This window comes from Rousettus aegyptiacus, unplaced genomic scaffold, assembly GCF_014176215.1.
Source record: "Rousettus aegyptiacus isolate mRouAeg1 unplaced genomic scaffold, mRouAeg1.p scaffold_m13_p_3, whole genome shotgun sequence".
NCBI classification, from domain to species: Eukaryota; Metazoa; Chordata; class Mammalia; order Chiroptera; family Pteropodidae; genus Rousettus; species Rousettus aegyptiacus.
The window spans coordinates 114,932,089-114,952,579 of record NW_023416306.1 but is presented as its reverse complement, the minus strand read 5'-3'; the positions used below and the strand labels follow the sequence as shown (position 1 = coordinate 114,952,579).

Below are 20,491 nucleotides of genomic sequence, written 5' to 3'. Positions count from 1 at the left end.
CAGATGTTGGGCCAAATTAGCAATGTCCACCCCCACAGAGCTGGTCCTCTCTAAGCTCCAGTGCCCAGGAGCAAGGAGCAGATGCCCTGCCCTGCCGCTCTCTTCTTCCCTCCCCCAAGAGAGCAAAGGGCCAGAGTGATAATAAAGCCAGCCCCTCCCCCAGCTGCCAGGCCCCAGAACAGCGACTCCACCTTCTAAGCCACTCCTTCAACAGAAAGAGGGGGAGGGCAGGAGAAAAGGAAGGAGCAGGGTCCTCAGGAGGCCACAGGAATCTGGACTAGACTGGCCTGGCCAACAGTAGGGAAAGGAGAACAAACCCATCCTAGGGAGGATTTCTCCACTTAATTCAAGAAACAAAGGTTTAAAAGCCCTGAGCACCAGCCCACCTTGCTTATCCTGCTCTTACCCACCCCACACCTCTCTAGTTGGATTTAACTAAAAATGGATTCCTTGACACCATACAGCTTTCCCATTCCCCAAAGCACTGCAACACCCTGAAAATGGCCTGGAGCTCACATTCAGCCCAAGTCCTACCCAGTTCCCCTAATGCCCCGGAAATCCCCACTCCACCTTGTCTTGTGTGGCCCCATTCAGTTCTGCTTACTGACCAGACCTCAGAGTTTCAAGTATTGGCCTAGGAGTGGGACTCTCATGGGGCCTCTTGTCAGAGCAGACAGGGCACCGACAGCTCAGGTCAATTAGAGTCATCACCACCTACACTCTCTGCTACTTCCTTGCAGAACAGGCTCAGGCCTTGGCCCAGTGGGACTTGATGGCCCAGCCTGGCCAGGAGATGGTACCCATTCCTGGAATCTCCTCAGAGACCCCAAAGAGCTACAGGAAGGATAGGGAGAAGAGTGGGCCCTTCACCTGGGAGAGACACTGGCTAAGGAAAAGGCTAGAGAAGGAGGTCCCTTTTCCACTTTCCAGAATTGAAACTACCCCCATACTCTGGTTATGTTACCCACTAGGCTATCTTAGGTCAGAGACAGGTTTCTTCCTGAAAAGGTTGTCTTGTGTGAAAAACAGCACAAGACTTTTACAGGTCCTGCCTAGAGTTGAGTCCCAGGTCTACCATTTATGGTCAGTGTTATCCTGGACAAATTATTTAACATGGGAGTCAGTTTCCTAACCTGAAAAGTGGGATGACTACTAATAGCACAATTTTCAGAAGTGGTCAAAAGGCCTCAGTGAGAGGTCGAGTGTCACAGCAATCAATAAGCTATAAAGTGCTAAGAGAGGTTATCAGTTGTGACCCATCCCCGTCCTGGAGCCCCAGCTGGCTAGAACAGCAGGTGGAGAGAATAGAGAACAAAGGTCTCTGGAGGGGCCCAGGAGTAAAGAGGAGGAGTCTAGGCCCCCACTTTGCTCTTATCCCCGGAAGTAAACAAAGTGAGCAGACAACTTGGCTACCAGATTTAAGCAGGGAAAGAGAGCCCTGCCTGGCTCACATGCACACACACCTGTCTGGACAGCTGACGTTCCCCCCCACCAAGTATATACACCAGTGGGCTGACTCACCCAGCAACCCTTCTTGCCCGCACCCCAGAGCCTCTGACTACTGTGCCCACAACACGGCCCTGTCTCCTTTTGGGTCAACCTCATACTGATCTTGTTCTTTAGCCTCTGGGATCTGGCAGTTTTCTCCAGACCACCAAAGGCCAAAAGATGGGGTGGGGTGGGGCAGGGTTGTTTAGAGAGACACTAACCAGTCCCAAGTCCAGCAGTAGAGGGAAGAGGAGACTCTGCTTCACGAGGATCACTTGACAGGGCCTTAAGGTGTCTCTGACCGAACTTGGCCGGGGTGCCCACTAGTCACCAGGCATATCAGGGTCAGAAGTGAGGAATCCTAAGGAGCTACCCCCTCCATCACATACACACATCCCAGAGCACCAGCTTACTTAACACCCTGAATTCAGGAGCAAGTCTGGGCTTTAAGATGTCACCCCTCCCCACTCACCTACCCTGTCCTTTACTGTTTATACTACTCACTTCTAAGGAGGAGTAGGGGTAGAACGGGACTCTTCTCATTAACTCTCTTCTGATGCTTGCCTCTCCCAGGACTCCAAAACCAGCCCCTTTTCTGAGTCTCTCCAAACCAATCCATCCCCGGACCAGCTCCTTACCTCCAAAGCCCTGGGTTCGCAGTTCGCGGTAGGAGTGGTAAACCTCGCGCGTGAGGTAGTTGACGAAGCCCTCCCTGGGCGCGAACTTGCACACGAAGTTCTGCTCGTAAAGGCAGTTGACGAGGAAGCAGGCGGCGATAGCGTCCTCCCCGTGCTTGGGCTGCAGCTCCACCAGCGCCAGGTTGCAGTTCTCGGTGGTGCAACAGGCGCGCACGCAGTCCCGGCCGCGACGCACGTTGGGGGATCCCAGGAAGGTGGCCCCGTTGCTGACTGAGGCTTCGATGTTGAGCACGAAGGCGAACACCCCGCGGGTAAAGCGGTCCAGGCAGGCGGCTCCAGGCCGCAGCTCGGGGGGCTTGGGAGGCGGCCCCGCATCGGTGTCAGAGAGGCCGAGAGCGCACAGGAGCCACAGGGTGACCGCTAGGATGCGGGTCTGGGAGAACCTGGCGCCAGCCATCGTCTTCCCAGTGGCTGTCGCCCTCCTCCTCACTGGGGTCACCTTCACAGTGCGGGCTTCTGGGCTCCAAGGGTGCTAGAGACCTGAGAGATAGGAGGAGACAGAGGAGGAGACACACTAGATCAGCCGGGGAACCGGATCGGCTGGGGAGACTTCGAGGGAGGCGGGCCCGCCGAGTATAAGTGCAGAGGAGGGCTGGGAAGCACGGAGCACCCCTACAGTGTAGAGGGGCACGCGGGCCTGGCTCCCCACGTATGCTCCGGTGACCCGGCTGCCAGACCGACGGACGAATGTACGGCCCAAGAGGTCACGTATCCCGACACACTCTCGAGCGCAAAACAAAGGGCCAAACCCGCTTCGAGTCCGCTCCGCTTCCGGGGCCCTGGTTACCTGCGCAGGTGAGTGGGGTGGGGCCCGGCCTGTTCAGGTTCCGGTCTCTGCTTCCTGCGCGGCTCGGGTCCGGCTTCCGCCTAGGTGCGGAGTGCGCTGGAGATCCGCCACCTCCTCCCCCTAGTTTCTGGTGAAACTGAGTCAGCGCGGCCGGGGCGGGGCGGACATTAACCCTAGCGTCGCCGGCCCCGCCCACTCTTGGGGCGCCTCGGCGGGCCCTTCGCAGTCCAGCTTCCTCAGCAACTGCCCCGCGGCCCCGCGATCCCCGACCCCTCCCCCGCAGGCTTCTTCTGCCACCATTCCCCGCGAGGGGCTGTGAGGCCGGGACAGGGGCGCCCTGACCCGGGCCGCGCCCTTCGAGCCTGCTCTACGCCGAATCCACAGAGACCAGCCTCGCTGGGTGGGGGAGGGGGCTGCGCCCGGATCCCGGGAGGTCCAGACACGCCAGGACACTCCAGTGAAGTTGAGCACGAGAGGGTCGGGAGCTCTGTGGCGGCTGTCACCTGACCCCCTTTCGTGTCAGGGCTGGCATTCCCAGCCCCAGGCCTGAGGCGCTCGTTAAGGGGTTAGGGGTGGAGAAATGAGGGAAAGCCCGATGCAAATAACTTCGCCGTCGTTGCCAGCCCGCAGGAAATCATTTCCATCTCGTGCGGGAAGAGATCCCAGAGGCTGTGTGGCTGCACCTTTGGTAACTGGAATCCAGGTGCCTGCCCCCGTGTCATGGCTCTTGCCAGTCCCGGGAAGCCCTCCTTTCTGCAAGAGCGAGGAACTGAAAAGGTTTCTTGCTGCCAGACTTCCCTGCTTGCCACCATGGTTCCCTTTTGCTTGAGGCCCTTCCTCATCTTGTAATAACTTTTACTTTTGTTTACTTTCCCGCGTCTCTGTTGGAGCCGAGTGAGTCCCTGTTAACAACACTCAAGGGTCTCTCTGCTGCTCCATCCCCTGGAGTGCAAGTTCCTTCTCTCCCACCAAGGGGGTGCTCCTGATCTGGAGCTGGCCACTCTCTTCCAGTGGAATGCCATCCTTGTAAACAATAGGTCCAGTTCACCAAGGTAGCTGAGTTTATAACTACAGAACGGTGGACTACTTGAAGCCATACTAATTACTTTTCCTGAGTGAAGGACTCCTTTTAAAGACCATTCCTTACAGGTTAAGGTTGTTCCTAATGATTCAGGACAGGGCAAATTTCCCCGAATGGTGGTGGGGAGAACAAGCCCAACACCAAGAGAAGAAAAGGGCCCTATGGCAGAGAGTGTAGAAAGAATTCAACACATATGCTAAAGTTAGAGCCAAAGGAAAGTTTATTAAAAAAGGGATAATACTCCGCAGACAGTGTGGTCTCCTCTCAGAGGCAGAGAGTGAGAGGGACCCTGAGTGTCCAGGGAATTCAGTTTATATATCATTCTTTATTTCCCATTTCCTTTGATATGAACATACAGTGAGAAAGGGGAAGGGAAAGAGTATATAGCCTGAAAGGCTTGCTGGCAGTTCCCAGCCTTTAATCCACAGGTTCCCCTTGGTTTTAGCTATAGGGAAAGAATGATTTTATTTGTGTAGGGGGCTGTTTCCTCTTCCTCAGGTGTAGGGAAATAGGTTGTTAGCAATCCCAGTAGAAATTTTCCTTTTTTCTGAAGGTGTCCTTGAGGCCTGGCTGCAGGGTTGATCAGCATATTGCAGTTTCTGAATGTGGCTTGATTAACATTTTAATTCTCTTGCCTCCTCCCTACATTATTATTAATTCTCTGCCCAAAAACAGATTCCACACCTTTTCATGATGACTTAATACCAACATTCTTCCTAATTTGTCATCTAGAGTAGTTTTACCTATTAGATCTTTGTAGCCAACCCTTCGATCATTTTCCTGGCTAATCTGCAACATCTCCCAGCTGTTCACATTATGGATGTTGCGGGTAAGAATCTTGAATCTGTCTTTCTTTCTCTGAATTGTCTGAGTTTTTTTTCACAGCCCCTGATGCAGAGGTGGACATAAAGCAATCAGTGATAGTATTCTGGGAATGAAGCAAATGAAGCAGATAGGGTTCCGCGTGTGATCTGCCTCCCCCAATACATGATACATGCAGAAATCCTAACACAGGAGACGACTACCTTATGATAATATCACATTACCACAAATTTTTATTATATCCATTATACACACCATTACAAAAATTATTTTTATCAAGCACTGACAATACTGAAACCCTGTTCCTCAGCACTTCCCACACATTGTCTCATATACTCAAAACAAACCAAGAAAATATGTACTATTTTTATCCCCATTTTACAGATGAGCAAACAGGCTCAGACAGGTGAACTAACTTGTCAAGTCATGTGGCAATTAGGTGAAAGAACGGGGATCAGAATCTCAGCAGGCCAATTCCATTGCTTCAGTGGTTTTTCTGCACTTGCAATTCTGAGTTCAGATGAAAGTTCCATCCTCAACTCAGATTCAACTTGCCTGAAACAAAAACTCATTTTCAAGTGATGAGCAGCCACCATTAGTTGAGAGATTTACTGTGTGCCAGGCACTTGACATACATAATTACTAATGCTCACGACAACTCTGAGAATAGTGTCCACTTTGCAGAGAAATTTACTAACTCCATCGAGGTCACATATAATGAGTGGGAGGCAAGGATGTATGGCGGTCGAGCTTGTGGACTTCATGCCCAGACTACTGGGTTTAATTTTCTTTTCTACTACTTACTATTGGGGTGGCCTTAGGCAAGTTATTTAGCCCCTCTCTACCTTAGTGCAAAGTAGGGCTTCATAGGGTTATGATGGTTAAATGAATAATACAGATAAAACATTTGATAATGTGAGCGCTTAATAAATATTACCTGAAAAAAGTAACAGAGCCAGAGTTTTATTCCAAGTCTCTCTGACATGAAAAACTCACTTTCTTACTACCGCATGATGCTTCTTCTGTACTAAAAAGAAAAACTGTACATGAGGGAAGGAAAAAACTAAGAAATAGTCTACCAAAGTAATAAAAGTGATGGCATTTAAATGATAGGAATTGTGATAACATTTTCTTTTTCTTTTTTAAATTGTTTTCCAAGTTCCCTTTAGTGAGCATGGAATACTTCCACAACGAAGAGAGAAATACATCATTACACCTCTCACATTCATCATATTTAGCCCAAAATTGCTCCTCTCTCCACATTCTCTCCTGGTTTCACTGACCCAGGCATTTTGGAGTTATCTTGACCACTGGTACTGGGCTTTCCTTGCAAACATTTAGTCAACCCCTGGGTCCTGACAGGTTAGAATCCATTAGTGAGTCTTGGAAACAAAGCAACTTGCCATCAGCATTTGAAAATAAATAAAGTATAAAGTAAAGTAGTAAAAAGTAAAGTAAAAAAATAAAATAAATAAAATAAAATGAAGTAAAGTAGAATAAAATAAAATAGGAATAGAGTTGAAAATATCAGCGTAAAGATGAGTTTTGCTTTATAAGAAATTTTTGTTTCATGTTTGTGTATGTGTGTGTTGTGATATTAAATAATTCATTCTGAGTTATGGTCTAAATTTTGAAAACTCTGCAGTGTTAAAAAAATGTACAAAACTACTTAATGACCCAAAAGGTATTCAAAAAATATTGTTACAAAATAGCATGCATGTTATAAAATGATCTAAATTCATGAAAATCCCAAATGAGTAAATCTATCTGAAAAATTAAAAAATAAGTACACCAAAGATTATTTATACTTTTCTTTTTTATCTATATTTTAGAGTTTTCTACACTGAACATGTCTTTTTAAAATGTATTTCTTGAATAATAACAATAGTTTTTAAAGTTTTCCTTATAATTATATATCACAGACAGCATTTTCTCAACTATGTTAAATATACATGCATAGACAAATGACTAGAAAGAAACTTGTCAGAATGTTAGCAATGGTAGTTCCTGTGTGGTGAGATTATGGGCAATTTTTAATGTTTTAGAAAATGAGGAGTGTTTCAAAAATGAACGTTTGTCTTTTATAATAAAAATGTTTAGTAAGAGAAAGAAAGGAAGAGGCATTTAAGAACAGCCTACTTCTAATGGGGTCTGCCTGCTGCCCGTTTATCCCAGTACTAGACCTAGGCCAGGCCAAGAGAGTGGGGCAGACACCCTCGCTTCTGGCCAGGCCTGCACCCTCTTTGTTTCCCTGCCCTCATGTAGCCCTGACATCCTGATGGTTTTTGCTTCTCATCTTATCTTATATCTTGAATTCCCTTATTTTTGACAGTCTAACTGATGGATGGTGACTCCTGTAGGCCAGTGAGATGTGTCAATGCTGAGAGGGAAGAATGTAAATAAGGAGACTCACATTATAAATAATGGCCATAACTAATTTTTGTGCCGTTTTTCACCAGGGCCAAGCTGAGTGCTCATGTGGAATCCCACCAACCTCCAGTTTTACAGATGAGGAAACAAGCTCAGAGCAGCTCCATGCATAAACTTGTCTGTGTCCCTCTAGGTAGGCATCCATGAAGTTTGCATGATGTGTCCACAGTCCATCACCAAGTTTCATTAAATATTACCCCCTAAATAGCTCTCCAATCTATCTACTTCTTACTATCGGCAACACTACCTCCTAACTGGTCTCCTTCAACCCTTCTGCACCCTCTGATCCTCTCTTTATCCAACGGCCAGGGTTGTTTTTTGGAAATTTAAATCTGAGCACGTCAGCCTGCCCAACCACCATTGCTTAAGATTTTGTGGTGATTCTCAGTGCTCTTAGGATAGAGACAAAACTCCTTAACATGGTTCACAGGGAACCCTATAGCTATTTCCATCACTTCTGCCTCATGACCCCCCTCCTCTCTCTAATCTATCCCCATGGACCTTTCTTGTACTTAATTTCTTGTACTTACCATCTCCCACCTGCCACAAGGCCTTTAAATATGCTCTGCCTTCTGCCAGATCCATTCCTGTTGGCCTCCATGTCTATTTAACTCCTACTCATCCTTCAGAATTCACTTCAAATGTTACCACTCTCTAGGTCACACCCTCATTAAAAATTCTTATAGCATCTCTTACCTTTTCTTCAGATCATTAAATATAATTGCAGTTTTACATTTGTCTGATTGGGTAATTAATGTTTATTTTCACAATAGATTGGTAAGTTCTGTGAAGGCAGGGACTGTGTCTCTTTTGGATCACCAATCCCTGTTACTGAGCATAATGGTTGGCCTACTAGAGGAGCTCACAAAATCTTTGTTAAGTGAATGAACAAAACTGATTAACTCTTTTGATCTGGCTCCTTTTCTTGAAAAATCTCCTGAACTTTTCAGAACACAGGAAACAGAAGAGAAAGGAAACTATCATCATAATGCCTGCCCATCACAGTGTCAAAGTAACAGCAGAGTCTACAGGCTACGTTTTAGAGGCTTCTCTTCCCCTGCTCATTTCCATCCTCTTCCAAAGAGGGCCAGGAATGAAGCCACTGCGGAGGAGTCCCAAGGCCAGCCTTTGCCGTACAGATCCTCACCAGGAAGGCAGGGAGAATAAGAAGGTGAAGAAAGGAAGGGAATCGATATCTACTGAGAAGAAACTCTGTTTTGGACACCATGTTAAATGTTTAAATATATCATCTCATTTAATCCTCCCCCACATCCCATTTTCCAGATGAGAAAACAGACTTAAAGAGGTTGTGGAAAGTGAATGTCATAAAACCAATGCAGGGCAAAACTGAGTTTGAACTCAGATATTGGCCTTGCTCCAGAGACTGGGCTTTTCCAGGCTTATATTCTGGCCTCCAGCCCTCAAACACCTTCTCCATCCTGTTAACTGAGGGCTTAAAATTAGCCCTAAGGACTCATCTGTTGGCCATCTGAAGGCAACATGTATGATGGTTGAAGTGGATACATTGGAAACAAATCCGACATCATAAAGGCAATCACTACCAGACCTAAAAAGAAATATATAAACCAAAATTGGAATGTGGAAAGTAAAGAAGATGGGGTCTGTAGTGCAAGTGAGTGAGAGAGTTACTTTCACATCCATCATATTGAGGAGATTAAGAGATACTGTCTAAACTGGGCACATTCATGATATTGCATAAAGGGATATTGGTAATCAGAGGAAAACTAAAAACAAGCTGTTGGTGGGGGTGGCCTCTGGGGAATGGAACTGAGGAAAGCAGAGAAACTTTCATTTTTCATTTTTCATTTGTTTGTTCTTCTGAATTGTTCAAAAATTACAGTGCTCTTCTGTAAATTTTCTTAAAAGCTTAGAAATTTTTGTTACAAAAGACTAAACAAAAATACTCTTACTTTAGAATGCAAGTATGTCTAGAAATAGTCCTTGACACCTAGGCAAAACTTAGTCTGCAGGTTTCCTCTGTGTCAGGAAGGATGTGAGTTGTAAGGATAAAATGGCTTCCTAAGCAGTCACTTCTGGGGAAGAGGAATTGGAAACAAACCTGATAAATTTACCTTTGCAAGCACACAGGGCCGGGCTAATAGAGGAGATCTTTCCCCCCTCATATTCCTAAAGGCAGCTCTCATTCAGACATACCCAGATACAAAAGGGTACTGATTCCCTGAGGGCCACAGATAACCACCCTTCTAACTATCCCTTCTAGACTGTCTCCAGCAGTGCCACACTCTGAGTAGGAGTTCCTGCCTGCCAGGGACACTGCTCCTGCATAATCCATCTGACTGCAGCTTCTCAGAGTCCAAGGGGATCCCAGGGAGGTGAAAAGTTCTCAGGTGAGCATGAGTCAGGTCCTGTTCCAGAGCTAGCCATAGAGCACTAATTACAGTCCCACACCCCTCAGGACCTAAGGCCCCTTTCTCCTCCCAAGGCATGGAACCCTCTTGACCTTTGCTCATGTACATTTTATGTCACTTTGGGCCCCAGCAGCTGCAGAAAGGGAAGGTAGGGCACAGCTCAACTCGGGAGTGCTGCTCACTGGCAACAGGGAGCCAGGAGTCTGGTGTTCCCAACAACAGACAAAGGCCTGTTGATCTTTGACCCCTACCCCTCCCAGAGCCTTAGCTCTCCCTCCTTGCCTCCTGCCTTCCCTCCCGCCTTTCTTTCTTCCTTGCTGGCCTCTCCTTCTGTTCTATCTCCTCACTTCCCAGCACCCTTGCTCTGACTGGCATTTTTTCCTAGCTCCTTGCCCAGGCCAGTTTTTCCATGTTGTCTTCAAGCCCTGCTTCCTGCACATCTCCCAATCCGGACAGGGAGAACCCAAGTAAGAAGGTCCAGTGGGCTTCTGAAAGGAGGAGGACGTCATCCACAGACTCAGAGTCAAAATCCCACCCTGACCCCTCCAAAGTGCCCAGGTCCCGGAGACCCAGCCGGCTGACAGTGAAGTACGATCGGGGGCAGCTCCAGCGATGGCTGGAGATGGAGCAGTGGGTGGATTCGAAGATTCAAGAGCTCTTCCAGGTGGGTAGCATGGGGGAGGGTGGGAGGACATAGGGGCCTGGGGCTTGGCCAGGAGTCTGAGAGAGCCTGCTGGGAGACCTCAGGAGGAGCCAAAGGGCTGATGTGAGATACTGCTACAGAGAGAAAGCTTTTCCCAGCACATGGAGCATGGGTTTGCAGTCTGGAAATCTGGCCTCTGGTCTGGGCTCTACCTCTAACTCTCTTCATAATCTGGGGCAGATTTTTTACCATCCCTTAGACTAAATTTCCTAATCTATAAAATGAGCCTAAAAAATGCTTATCATATCTCCTTTAGGACTTTTTTATTTTAATGCCTGTTTTTTTTTTCATACTATATATACATAATTTTTTTTAACATTTTATTTTTTTATTTTCCTCCTTCCCCCTCCCTACTGGTAACCACTAGTCCATTGTCCATGTCCATGAATGTCTGTTTGTTTGTCCTGTTCATTTGTTGCTTTTAGGTTTATATTCCACATATGTGATATCATGTGATTTTCAACCTTTTCTGTCTGGCTTATTACGCTTCGTATGATTATTTCAAGGTCCATCCATGTTGTTGCAAATGGCAGTATTTCATCTCTTCTTATGGCTGAGCGATTTAGGATTTTTTGATGCTCAAATGAGAAAATAGAAGGATTATTCTTTACTTATGTCTTTATTTACTCTCATCATCAATACAAATACATGTCTAGAGCTACATTGTCCAATACTGTAGCTATCACCCATGTGAATCTACTTAACTTTAAATGAATGAAAAGCAAGTAAAATTTTAAAAAGTTCAGTTTCTCAGTCACATAGCCACATTTCAAGTGCCCAATATCCCCATGTGGCTTGTGGCTACTGTATTGTCAGCACAGACATAGAACATTCTCGTTATCACATGGATGGGACTGGACTAGAATGTCAGAGTCAGAGTAACCAGCACTAACACCAGCAGCAGACCCTTGCCTTGGCCCTGGCTCTGAATGACTCCCTTCAAGCCCACCCTGGGAAAAGGACGAGTCTTGGCCCCTTGTCACAGGAAGTGGCACTTTCTTACACAGATACTTCCAAATCAGGATCCTAGAGTCATAGCAACCTCTGCTTCAATGACTACAATAACACTTTGAGCACTTAAGTATGTGCTAGGCACAGTGCCCAGCATGTTACATGCATTATTTCAAACGGCATCTCCGTGACTCTATTAGGTAGGTACTGTTTTACCATGGAGGAAATAAAGGCTTAGAGATGTTGAGTAACTAGCCCAAGGTCACACAACTAGGAAGCTGTGGGACCCGGAGCTGCTGCTGGGGCTCTGCCTATAGAACTTGCGTACTTATTTAAGCATCTAGTGGTTCTCCACACCTGAAGTACTTCAGAAAGAAACCAGTGCCTTAGCTGTACCTCAACTGAATTGAATTTAAATCTGCTAGACTGGGGTCTAGGCGCTGGTCTTTTTTATAAGCTCCACAGTTGATTCTAACGTATGGCTGGCAGAGAACCACTGCACCAAGCCAGAAACCAGGAGTCCTCCTTGTCCACATACCACGGTCCTTGTTTCTTTTCCTTTTTGACTCAGGTTTTGTTTTGTTTATTCCTTTTGGAAGTAGCAATGACCTGTGATTCTTTCAGTAAGGGCTTTGCCAGCAGCCCTGTGGTTGGGGTTGGGGAAGAGAGATGCATGTGGCCCGAGCTTTCTTATGAGATTTACTGGGTCATGTGTCAGTTTGGTCCAGGTGTTGACCATGTCCCCTGAAACCTCCTGGGCCCAGTTGTGGGTGGTAGAAGATGCCCTGGAGCTGGGAGCAGGAGAGGCAAACTTTCTTGGTCTGTGTCTGCTCTGACCTTGCAGGACATTTCCCCTACCCCTCACGACTACCAGCACCCTCCCTCTTGGGATCAATTTCAATTTCTGATAGCTGTGCACTTGCATGAAAAACCTCATATTTCAAACACCTCAGAGAAAATCCTTCTAGGCATTAGAGAAAGACATTAGCCAAAGAACTTTGTTTTTGCAAGATTAAGGTGCAGGGGAGAGACCTGTACAATAATGAGCTCATAACATTGGAAAACAGGACATGTGGCAAGACTGCTTCCAGGTAATGACTGAAATAAAATACCTGGCCTGCAGTTGCCATGGCAATTGTCCAAAGGTGCCAGGTGGCAGTTCCTCTTCCAATCCCTGCTCTTTTCAGCAGGAAGCAGCCAAGTGGCTGGGAAAGTTCCAGGTGGTTATACCCTCACAGAGCCCTTCGCCATGCAACCGGGCTCTCCCCAACATGTCTACCTTAAATGGCACCACTGAGAATGGTTCCAAAGATGCATCACTACTTGTTTTATTCTTTTAATGGGACCCAACCTTTCTTTTTTGGAGGGTCTCACCTCTTCTCTCTGGATATAGAGCCTGCTTTTGGGGTTTTCAGAGGAACCAAGTCTGGGTTCAAGAAAACAAACAGATCTAGGGCCATAGAGTTCCTGTTGTCCAGAGGTGGAATGTGGATTTGGTTTCTAAGCAGGGACTTAAACACTCATAAGTTTCTCTTATTTTAAAAACACTCTTGTTGAACAGCATGCCTCCCTTTAGTTACCATCCCTTATTTCATGTCACCTTTACAACAGGATTTCTTAAAGGATTTGTCCACCTTCACATCCTTTACTTACCTTTCCCTTGCCTGTCACCATTCAAAATCTAGTTTCTGTTTCCATCACTGTATAGAGAACTTTTGCCAAGGTCACCAATAACGTGGGGCTAGATCTCATGTACCTAGCACCTCAAATTTTGAAAACATTCGTTTCCTATAGCGTCCATCTTTTCCGGGAGGCAGGTAGCATTTTGATGCAGCCCTTTTGATGTGTTGAGATTTTAAGAAACAATCTATGAACCTTCCAATTTTAAAAAAGTATTGTCAGTGGATATGTACAACAAACATTGTTAGCTCATCTCTGAGCCTTACTCTGTTGTTGGTCCCACGGCATAGAAATCAGGAGTTAGGGCATGGAGGTAAAAAAGGAATCAAATCAGGCAACATCTGGGAGGAAACCACCACTTGTAATACAGAGTCATGAGTGTACCACACTTGTTCATCTCAGCAGGAGATTTGATATATCTACTTATTTTCTGAAAATTCAAAAAAATACTTAATGGAAAGAATATTTAGATTATGATATGAGCCCATATTTCCAACTCCAGACTACAGTGGCAATCTGACTCTCAGTAATATACATACCTTATATTCAATATACATGTAGTTAACATCATAATTAGTAGAAAAATGTGGGGTTTTTTGGCTGCACTACTACTTTTTTAGAGGCAGAATTCTAATCATTAGAATATATCTTTAACAACCAAGATTACTCTACCCAGCAAAGTTATTTAGAATCAAAGAGCAGATAAAGAGCTTCCCAGACAAGAAAATGCTAAAGGAGTTCATCAACACCAAACCAGTATTATAAGAAATGGGAATGTTAGGGAGACTTCTTGGCGGCGGCGGAGGAGGAGGAGGAGGAGGAGGAGGAGGAGGAGGAGGAGGAGAAAAGATAAAATATATAAATATCGAAATGACAATAAATCCTTATCTATTAATAATTGCTTTAAATATAAATGGATCAAGTGATCCAATCAAAAGATAAAGTGGTTAAATGGCCAGATATTTATGCTTCTGGTCATGACGGAGTAAAAGAGACCAGATTTATTCTCCTAACATAAGTAACTATAAAATTAGACAAAACTATATGAACAATACTTAGGCAGCCTACTGGTCTTAGAATACAAGTCCCTTCCTCCAGGAAGCCATCCTCAAGAAAACAAGATACTTATGTATAGTGCCTGTAAGAGACTCATTTCAGATCAAAAGACACACAGACTGAAAGTAAAGGGATGGGAAAAGACGTTTCATGAACATGGAAACAACAAAAATAGCTGGGGTAGCAATACCTATACCAGAAAAAATAGACTTTGAAACGAAGGCTATAACAAGATACAAAGAAGGGCCCAGTAATCCCAGTTTAGGCAGTTATCCAAAGAAACTCAAAACACTACTTCGAAGGGAATGTAAATTCATGTGTTTATTGTAGCATATTTACAGTAGCCAAGATATGCAGGCAACTTGGGTGTCCATCAATGGATGAATGGATAAAGAAGAGGTGGTACATATATACAATGGAATATTACTCAGGCAAAAAAAAAAAAAAAAAGAAAGAAAGAGAGAAATCTTGCCATCTGCAACAACATGGATGGACCTAGAGGGTATTGTGCTGAATGGAGTAGGTCGAACTGAGAAAGACAAATGCCATATGATTTCACTTATATGTGGAATCTAAAAAGCAAAATAAACAAGAGAGAAACAAATTCATAGATACAGAGAATATTTTGATAGATGCCAGATGAGAGAGTTGTTGCGGGGGATGGGTGAAAAAGGGGACGGGATTAAGAAGTACAAGTTGGTTGTTACAAAATAGTCATAGAGATGTAAAGTATAGCACAGGGAATATAGTTGATAATGTATAACAACTATGGTGTCAGATGGGTACTAGATTTATTGGGGTGATCGCTTTGTAAGTTATATAAACATCTAATCACTGTGTTGTACACCTGAAACTATTATAATGTCAACTATAAAGTCCACTATAATTGAAAATTTTAAAATTAATTTTTAAAAAAGAATGTATCTCTATTATTTGGCCCCACCCTCCACCTTCTGGGATTTCAGTTATACATATGTCACATCCCGCAGGTCATCAAAGCTCTGTTCTGCTCCCTTCTCCCCTCCCTTCCAGGTTGTTTTTTCTTTCTGTGCTTCATTTTGAGCAGTTTCTTTTGTTATATCTTAAGTTCAACTGACCCTTTTTTTCCTGCAGTGTCAAATATGCTATTAATTCTATTCAGTAAATTTTTCGTTTAAAATATTGTACTTTTAATCTCTAGATGCTCTATTTGGGTTCGTTCTCATATCTTCAATTTCTCTCATTTCTATATTCATGTTTTCTTTGTCTAATTCTGTCCTCTCTATCATTTCTGGGTCTGCTTCTAGTAATAGTTTTCTCCTGGTTGTAGGTCACATTTCCTGCTTCTTAGCATAACTGGTGATTTTTGACTGGATACTAGATTATATTACGAATTTTATGTTGTTGAGTAACTGGATTTTTTTCTTCCTTTAATGAGTGTTGGGCTTTGTTCTAGTAGGTAGTTTAGTTACTTGTAGTTCAGTTTGATCCTTCTGAGGCTTCTCTTTAAACTCGGCATGAGTCTAGAGTAGCCTTTAATCTAGAGCATAATTTACCCCCATAGTAAAGCATGGGTCTTCCAAAGTCTCTATTGAACCTCTGCACGAGCAGTAGTAACTATCTGCTCTGGCTGAGTGGAATTTGATTTGTTTCCAGTCCTCTGTGAGGTCTGGGAACGGTTCATCTCTGTGCTCTCAGTGCCTCATAATATCTAATGTGAAGTTTTAACCTATGAATATGCATCTTATGTTCAGCAAAGATCCAGGAGACCCCTTATGCAGATTTCTGGAGGTCTCTTTCTTTATAACTCTCCTCTCCAGAACTTTGTCCAGCAACTTCCAATCACCTCAACCCTGAAATTTGATCTCTGTCATATCCATTTAGCAAGACCACTGTGTTCTGCTTGGGCTCTCCCTCCTAGCCGTCATCTGGAAATTGCCTCCAGAAAGAAATTCAGGTCAATTATTTTATTTCCCTCTTCTCTCAGATAGTCCTGAGCTACTCATTGTCCAATGTCTGAAAATATTGTTCATATAGTTTTGTCTAATTTTATAGTTACTTATGTTGGGAGAATAAATCTGGTTCCTATTACTCCATCTTGACCAGAAGCATAAATATCTGGCTAACTCTTGCTCAGCCTTCTGGTCTCAGGTTAGAAGTCACTTTCTCCGGGAAGCCATCCTAAACCCCAGGCTTGGTTAGGTTTCCCTTCCATGTGCTCCCATAATATCTCATCAAAGTGTTTATCCTGTATTGCAACTGCCTTTTCACTTATCTGTATTCCTCAGGAGACTTATGCTTTTCAGGGGCAGGATCATGTCTCTCTGTCTTGCTATTATGGCCCCAACACTCATCCCAATGCATGGGGCATAGCATGCTCTCAGTAAATATGCATTACATGGGTAAATGCTGAAGCACATGAGCTAGAAACCAAGGTAGAAAAGGAGAAAGTCCAGAGCTTGGAGTAAGAGCTAACTTAGAACCCTAGGACTATTTATTTTTAAAAACATATGGAGGGAGACCAAACTGTTAATAGTAGTGATCCATTGGTAGTGGGAAGAGTGAGAGGGTAGATGAGGCTTTTTTCATTCTTTTTTTTAAAATCAACTTTATGGAAGTATAACTGACAGAATAAAATTCACCTGCTTGAAGTTTATAGTTAAATGCACTTTGCCATACATATCCACTACCCCAATCAAGATAAGGACATTTCTATCATCCAAAAAATTCTTCCAATAACACTTACCTTTAAACAAATTATACAATATAATTACTTAGTATATCTGTTTTTATTATGTCTCCTCAACTGTCCCTAACTCCTAGGCGCTTTGAAGGCAGGATGTTTGTTTTGGTCACTGAAGTTTCCAAGTTTACAGTACTGGGTTAATAGTAGCCACTTGACACATATTTGTTGAATAAATTCCAAAAGATTAAATAATCAAGTGGAAAAGGTGAAGCTAGCGAATCTCTAGAAAAATGTAAAGACGAATTCAAATATTTATCCAAGTCACTATGAGAAGAACTCGCTAAGTATCAAAAAATAAATAAATAAAATAAACAAAACTTAAGCTGGAAAAGACCATTAGATTCAACTATATAAACAAATATACCTATTTCCCCAACCCCTCTCCCAAAAACAAATGATGTTTTGATCATATGTCGAATGTTAAGGCTAATCTGAATTTTTTAAAAGACTTTTAAAATCAGTAAAAAAAAAAAACAAAAAACCGAACAAACCAATAGAAAAATGGATAAGGGAGCAGTTTTTGAAGTGTGTTCTGGTGACTCCAAGGGTTCCCAAGACCCTTTCAAGAAATCCATAATTATTTCTATAATAATACTAAGATGTTGTTTGCTGTTTTGACTATGTTGACATTTGCACTGGTGATGCAAAAGCAATGGTGGCCCTCAGCATGAATCAAGAAAGCAACACCAACCTGTACTAGTAATCATGTTCTTCACTACCATTCACTTTCACTTAAGAAAGTCCTTGATGAAGCAGTAAGAGAACTATTAAGTTTATTAAATCTTGGTCCTTGAGTCACATCTTTTTTTAAATAGACATATTTTTAGAGCAGTTTTAGATTCACAATAGAATTGAGAAGAAACTACAGAGAGTTCCCATGTTCCCTCTGTCCCCACACATGCATAGTCTCCCCTACTATCACCATCCCTCACTAGGGCAGAGAGTTTGTTACAGTTGATGAGCTTATGTCAACACGTTATAATCACCCCAAATCTATATTTTATATTAGGATTCACTCTTGGCATTATATAGTCTACGTTTTTTGACAAATGTATATTGACATGTATTCGCTATTATAATATCACACTGAGTATGTTTCACTGCCCTAAAAATCTGTGCATCACCTATTCAACCCACCCTCTCCCCTAACCTCTCACAACTACTGATCTTTAGCTGTCTCCATAGTTTTGTCTTTTCCATAATGTCATATAGTTGGAATTATATAGTATGTAGACTTTTCAGATTGGCTTCTTTCCCTTAGTAATATGCATTGAAGTTTCCTCCATGGAAACTTTCATGGCTTGATAGCTCATTTTGTTTTAGTATTGAATAATATTCCATTTACCTACTGAAGAACATCTTGGTTGCATCCAAGTTTTGGCAATTATAAATAAAGCTGCTATAAACATTTGTGTGCAGGTTTTGTGTGGACATGTTTTCAACCAAGGAACACAATTGCTAATAGTATGATAAGAGTGTGTTTTGTAAGAACTGCCAAACTGTCTTTTAAAGTGACTATTCCACTTTGTGTTCCCAGCAAAAATGAATGAAAGTTCTGCGTCTTTCCCAGTATTCGGTGTTGTCAATGTTTTGGATTTTTTGACATTTTACTAGGTGTGTAGTGATAGCTAGCTCTTTGTTGTTTTTGTTTGCAATTCCTTAAAGACATATGATGTTGAATATCTTCTCATATGCTATTTGCCATCTACATATGTTCTTTGGTGAAGCATCTGTTCAGATCTTTTGCCAATTTTTCAATTAGGTTGTTTTTTTCTTATTGTTGAGATTCAAGAGTTCTTTGTATATTTTGGATAACAGTCCTTCATTGGATATATCTTTTGCAAATATTTTCTCCTAGTCTGTGGCTTGTCTTCTTATTCTCTTGAGCTTTTTTTTTTTTTTCATTTTAATTTTATAAATTCTGTATTGTTTAAATTTTTCAATGACAATAACTTTTAAAGACAGCTTTATTGAGATATGATTCACATACCATACAATTCACCCATTTAAAGTATACAATTCAATGGTTTTAAGTCTCTTCACATAGTTGTACAACCATTACTATCTAATTTTAGGCCATTTTATCACCCCCGAAAGAAACCCTATACCCATTAGCAACCATACCTCATTCCCTACCATCACCTCTCTAAGAAGCCACTACTCTACTTTGTGTCTCTGTAGATTTACCTATTATGGGCATTTCATACAAACTAAATCAGGTAATATATGGCCCTTTATAATTGGTTTCTTTCACTAATAGTGTTTTTCAAAGTTCATCCATGTTGTAGCATGAATCAGTGCTTTGTTCCTTTGTATTGCTGAATATTATACATCTACATAATATTATACATCTACATAATAAAAATAATATTATATTTTATTTGTCCATTTATCAGTTGATGGGCTTTTGAGTTGTTTTAACTTTTTGGCTATTACGGGTAATGCTGCTCTGAACATTCATGTGCAAATTTTTGTGTGGACATATGTTTTCATTTCTCTTGGGAACAGACTTAGGAGCAGAATTGCTGGGTTAGATAACCCTATATTTAACATTTTAAGATACTGCCAAACTGTTTTCCAAAGCAGCAGTACTGTTTTTTTGGTCCCTGCTAATAATGTACATAACTTTTGAAATTGAGACACTCTTTTTAAAGAACCCTAGCACTGTCTGAGATAGAACTTAGGTATTCAGTAATTGTTATGGAAGAATGAATGAGTGGTTTGAGTACGGTGGGGAGAGGGACTAAAAATGGGAAATAAAGTGGACATGGGTGAGACCCTGATCGTAACTTTCCCTCCAGCACCAGCTGGCCAGGCCTCTCTGAACCCCATGTGATTCCCAAACAGGATCAACCAACTCCTGAGCTTGAGATTGATCTGGAGGCTCTCCTGGAACTATCCACAGAGGAACAGAAGACTCAGTTGGAGGTAGAATGGGGGACCTGGGCCCCAGGCCCACAGGTTGGGGAATGGAAATTGGGCTTGGACCAATGGGGACCCAGGCACCCAGACTCTGCCTCCTTTGGTAGAGTGGGAGGAACTGAATCAGAGGAAAGAATTCCTGGGAGACTGAGTGGGAGCTTGTGGAAAAGCGCTATGGCTCAGTGACCCACTGTCTGCTCTCTTTTACTCAGGCTATTCTCCAAGACTGTCCCCACCCTACAGAGGTAAGGATGCTCTGCAGGTAAGGGGGTAAGGGGAGGTCCAGTGGGGAGGCAGCTAATGAAAGTTTGGCTCTGTGTCTTTCTCTTCTTCCCTGGCTCTGGGGAGATGAGGTCAGGGGGAGATTTGGGAGGACAGTGCAGTGGGTAGGTGTGACTTCATGCCTTACGTCACCTGTTCCTCTCTCAGCCTTTTATCTCTGAGCTACTCAATCAACTCAAGAAACTCCGGAGACTCAGTCGGCCTCAGAAATAAGCCTTGTGAGACTACCTTCATCAACCTCAGCACTGCCAGACCTGCCCTGAACCTCTGGATCCTGAGCTGAGAGGGAAATGGCTCTTTGGGACACAGGCGAGGAACATGGAAGATGAGGAGGGACGTTTGGATGTCCTAGTATATGTACAGTCACAACCAGTTCCTGTCACCTGGGCTTTCCGGGTGCCAATCATGGCTGTTGCCCAGTGCTATCCTTGGCAGCCAAATGGATAAAATCTTTAGGAGCCCCAGTTGAATGGAAT

The 20,491-nt window shown here is 43.4% G+C and overlaps 2 protein-coding genes across 4 annotated transcripts in view; one reads left to right on the top strand and one right to left on the bottom strand.

Moving 5' to 3' along the window:
* Positions 1–3,740, bottom strand: part of SPINT1 (serine peptidase inhibitor, Kunitz type 1) — a 12,361-nt gene extending 8,621 nt beyond the window's left edge. Inside the window, exons 1-2 of one of the 2 annotated variants that reach the window (XM_036238366.1) lie at positions 2,974–3,740; positions 2,127–2,666 (exon numbers count right to left, since the gene is read on the bottom strand). In XM_036238366.1, coding sequence (XP_036094259.1) covers positions 2,127–2,583 — 457 coding nt within the window. In that variant the 5' untranslated portion in view covers positions 2,584–2,666; positions 2,974–3,740. The remainder of the gene's footprint in view (positions 1–2,126; positions 2,667–2,973) is intronic. The other variant, XM_016152231.2, reaches the window with a different exon arrangement.
* PPP1R14D (protein phosphatase 1 regulatory inhibitor subunit 14D) lies at positions 2,585–20,491 on the top strand. 2 transcript variants are annotated; one of them, XM_036238369.1, is made up of 6 exons: positions 2,585–2,981; positions 7,336–7,439; positions 9,549–10,360; positions 19,659–19,739; positions 19,946–19,978; positions 20,163–20,491. In XM_036238369.1, exons 3-6 carry the CDS (start codon positions 10,106–10,108, stop codon positions 20,226–20,228), a joined length of 435 nt encoding a protein of 144 aa, XP_036094262.1. In that variant the 5' UTR covers positions 2,585–2,981; positions 7,336–7,439; positions 9,549–10,105; the 3' UTR covers positions 20,229–20,491. The 2 variants fall into 2 exon arrangements, with proteins under 2 accessions (XP_036094262.1, XP_016007732.1); XM_016152246.2 differs by lacking the exons at positions 7,336–7,439; positions 19,946–19,978; positions 20,163–20,491 and having other exon boundaries at positions 19,659–19,919.

What these genes read in the sequence shown, in the direction of transcription:
- PPP1R14D (XM_016152246.2), top strand. Translation starts at nt 10,106, where the DNA reads ATGTTGTCTTCAAGCCCTGCTTCCTGCACATCTCCCAATCCGGACAGG. An exon ending in AGATTCAAGAGCTCTTCCAG is followed by an intron (nt 10,361 to 19,658) that starts GTGGGTAGCATG and finishes ATTCCCAAACAG; the next exon opens with GATCAACCAACTCCTGAGCT.